We start from the raw sequence: 3,613 nt of genomic DNA, 5'->3' as shown, positions 1-3,613 counted from the left end.
CCATACAACGCTCTTTGCAAATACAAATGATCACTTTCATTCAAGACTAAACTCATCTGTTAGTTCCTCTGATCAAACTATTAGTCAAAATAATTCATAACTTCTGGTTTATCAACTCAAATATTAGGTATACATCTATATAAATGAGGGTTATTGACCATGCATTCCAAAAAGTAGTGTAAAACTAGTGGTAGTTTGGTGGTGTTAGTTACAAGGATAAATAAAGGCATTAAAAAATACAAAAATCCTCATGTTGATAAATTGTTAAAATGCAATTACACATTATTAAAATGGTGATCTCATGCACCTGAACACACAAGCCATCCAGAACAGAGTTACATGTCCCAACTTTAGACAATCATGCAAAAATGTCTGATTATAGTTCTTTAAATTTGATTCTTGAAGAAGAAAGATCTTGGACTCTTGAACTTGTCACAAACTAAACTGTCAGTGCTCTCTTGTGGACAAACTTGTCATGGAGGAGGCTCTGTTTCAAATGACCTCAAACATGTCTTTGACATTTTCTAATTTTATCGGTCAACAGAATGTAAACATAGATATTATCTTTGATAAGAAAGAAAGAAAAGCAGCTCATTTGAGAAGCTCAAACCAGAAAAAACATTTGCAGTTTCTTGTCAATCAACCAATTGATCAACTGACTAGGTTCCAGCACTATAGAGGTATTATCACTGCTATGACAACTATGAACTCACTGTACAACTGCATGCCAGCATGCAAAAACTACTAGGCAACAACAACAACACAACAACAACAAGTTATATTATTACCAATATTTTGCTTTATCTTCCCTTGACTGTTTGCATTCACAAACTCACAGTTTGGCTCATGATTTGCAGTTCTCGGTTACGCCTCTGGCATCGTCCTGCTGGTTCAACACATGTTCTGTATCCCACTCAACGCCTTTTAACTTTAACACAGACCAAAACCCTGTCTGTCTGTCTGTCTGTCTGTCTTTCGTCTGTCTGTCTGTCCTGAACACCGAGGTGAACTGACCCCGCAGTCTGAGACACTCCTCACCTGCATGTGGGAGTGTCTGCTGGGCCTCCTGGTCTACAATGTCACAGCCAATCAGACGGCAGGAGGGGGTGGTGTGTTAGTGTTTGTGTGGGTGTGTGTGTGTGTGTGTGTGTGTGTGTTGTGTGTGTAGAGAGAGAGAAAGAGCATTTGAAACCTTCGATCGGTGACATTTTAGAGGAAAAGTTACATTTTTGCTCTCTTCTACATTACTGTACACTTTAAAAGCTTATTTATTTCTTTTGTGTCACATAAATGCAAACATAACAATATGAGATATTTGGTGTCAGGGACCATGGTACACTGGTTTTCCAGGCAACTCTTTCTGGCTCAGTTTACATAGGAACACAACTTTTCTTCTCTTCTACCTGCACAAACCGGGTGAAATCTGATCTGTTCTCTGTGTGCCATGAACGTTTTATCATTGATTTATTTTTACGTGTTAGATTGATGTGTGAGGGAAAAGAGTCAGGTTTGATAAAGACACAAAATGTATCACTTTACACATGACTGCAGTCCAGTGAACCAATGCTTTCTTCATAGTGAAGAATACAATGTGCATGAAGTTTGTTGTGTAGGGAGAATCTGGTGATTTTTGTTTGCTTGGCAACATCAGAATTATATTACAATGTCAAGAACCATTTGTTTATATAAGTCATTTCGGTTCATACTGTTACATCAACTTCTTTATCTCAAGAAGAGAAGAAGACATAGATGAGGAAATATGACTCCTGCTTCGTATCTGTGAAAAAAAAACTAAAGGCCTAAAAAAGAATAAAAGGTTGCCGTGTGGTCTGTGTGTGTGTGTGTGTGTGTGGTGGTGTGTGTGTGTGTGTGGGAGGGGGGGGGGGGGGGGATATCAGCTGAGGGTTACTGGGCCACATGACAGTAAACAAAACTGTTAGACGTTTCTGTCAGTGTTCTCGTGCCCAATCTGTTCCTTATGATATTCAGAAAATGTACATGACACACACCACACACACACACACACACACACACACACAGGCCAGCACACACTATTACACTCTCTGGTCTCTTGTTGACATAAGTCTAACCTCAAAGGAATAGTTAAACATTTTAGAAAGTCATTTGTTTTCTGAGCGTGAGGGAAATGTCATCTGTGCTTCAGTACAGAGCCGGAGTCAGAACGTGGTTAGCCATAGCTTAGCATGAACATGGAGGACGGGGAAACTGTGCTGCATTTTTCCGTTTAACAACAGTTTGGGAACAGTCACTGTGTGCAGCTTTAAAAACTATTGGTCAAACCTTAATCCAAATTTAACTTCACTCTAGACCAAGCCTGAACCCTCAAACAGAAGAGGACCAGATACAAGTCTATGTGTGTTACTGACCCGTTTCTTTTATCAGATATTTGTTTTGTTGCGGGTCAATTCTCTACAAACTGCAAGCACACCAACACCACACACAACACCACACACACACACACACAACAGTGTTGAGTGTTGTCAAATCTATTTGTTCCGTTCAACTTTGCTGATTCACTTTTTTTTCAGTTTTCTCATTTCCTCATTGTTTCAAAGTGACTATTTTGTAAGACCAGATGAGTATAATCAATCAGTTGTTGTCATCTGCACATGTTGCAGTTTTTATTTAGTTATTATTATCATTTTTTAACTCCTTTTTTTTGTGTCTGTCTTTACACTTATTTAAAGTGACAATATGTAACTTTCTATTGTTTCTGAAGCTGTCATTTTTCACACAATGGTGTTAAATGACCTTTAGACAATCATGCAAAAATGTCTGATTATAGTTCTTTAAATTTGATTCTTGAAGAAGATCTTGGACTCTTGAACTTTGTCACAAACTAAACCTGTCAGTGCTCTCTTGTGGACAAACTCTGTCATGGAGGAGGCTCTGTTTCTAAATGACCTCAAACATGTCTTTGACATTTCTCTACCTTATTTCTTTTATCGGTCAACAGAATGTAAACATAGATATTATCTTTGATAAGAAAGAAAGAAAAGCAGCTCATTTGAGAAGCTCAAACCAGAAAAAACATTTGCAGTTTCTTGTCAATCAACCAATTGATCAACTGACTAGTTGTTCCAGCACTCATAGAGGTATTATCACTGCTATGACAACTACTTGAACTCACTGTACAACTGATGCCAGCATGCAAAAACTACTAGGCAACAACAACAACAACAACAACAACAAGTATTATTATTACCAATATTTTGCTTTCTATCTTCCCTTTGACTGTTTGCATTCACAAACTCACAGATTTCTGTCCTCATGATTTGCAGTTCCTCGGTTACGCCTCCTGGCATCGTCCTGCTGGTTCACACACTGTTCTGTCATCCCACTCAACGCCTTTTAAACTTTAACACAGACCAAACACCTGTCTGTCTGTCTGTCTGTCTGTCTTTCCGTCTGTCTGTCTGTCCTGAACACAGAGGTGAACTGACCCTGCAGTCTGAGACACTCCTCACCTGCATGTGGGAGTGTCTGCTGGGCCTCCTGGTCTCACATGTCACAGCCAATCAGACGGCAGGAGGGGGTGGTGTGTTAGTGTGTGTGTGTGTGTGTGTGTGTGTGTGTGTGTGTGTGTGTGTGT

At 39.3% G+C, this 3,613-nt stretch overlaps 1 protein-coding gene across 5 annotated transcripts in view; it reads right to left on the bottom strand.

Annotated features, from left to right (window-relative positions):
• Window positions 1-3,613, bottom strand: part of gramd2b (GRAM domain containing 2B) — a 23,256-nt gene that overhangs the window by 14,954 nt on the left and 4,689 nt on the right. For 2 of the 5 annotated variants that reach the window (XM_032515367.1, XM_032515369.1), the window contains exon 1: window positions 3,278-3,498. The exons of 2 other annotated variants lie outside the window; for them this stretch is intronic. In XM_032515367.1, coding sequence (XP_032371258.1) covers window positions 3,278-3,357 — 80 coding nt within the window. In that variant the 5' untranslated portion in view covers window positions 3,358-3,498. Of the gene's footprint in view, window positions 1-3,226; window positions 3,499-3,613 lie in introns of those variants that run through there. One more of the 5 variants, XM_032515370.1, reaches the window with a different exon arrangement.

This window comes from Etheostoma spectabile, chromosome 5, assembly GCF_008692095.1.
Source record: "Etheostoma spectabile isolate EspeVRDwgs_2016 chromosome 5, UIUC_Espe_1.0, whole genome shotgun sequence".
Taxonomy (NCBI): domain Eukaryota; kingdom Metazoa; phylum Chordata; class Actinopteri; order Perciformes; family Percidae; genus Etheostoma; species Etheostoma spectabile.
This window is presented reverse-complemented; position numbering and strand designations above follow the sequence as displayed.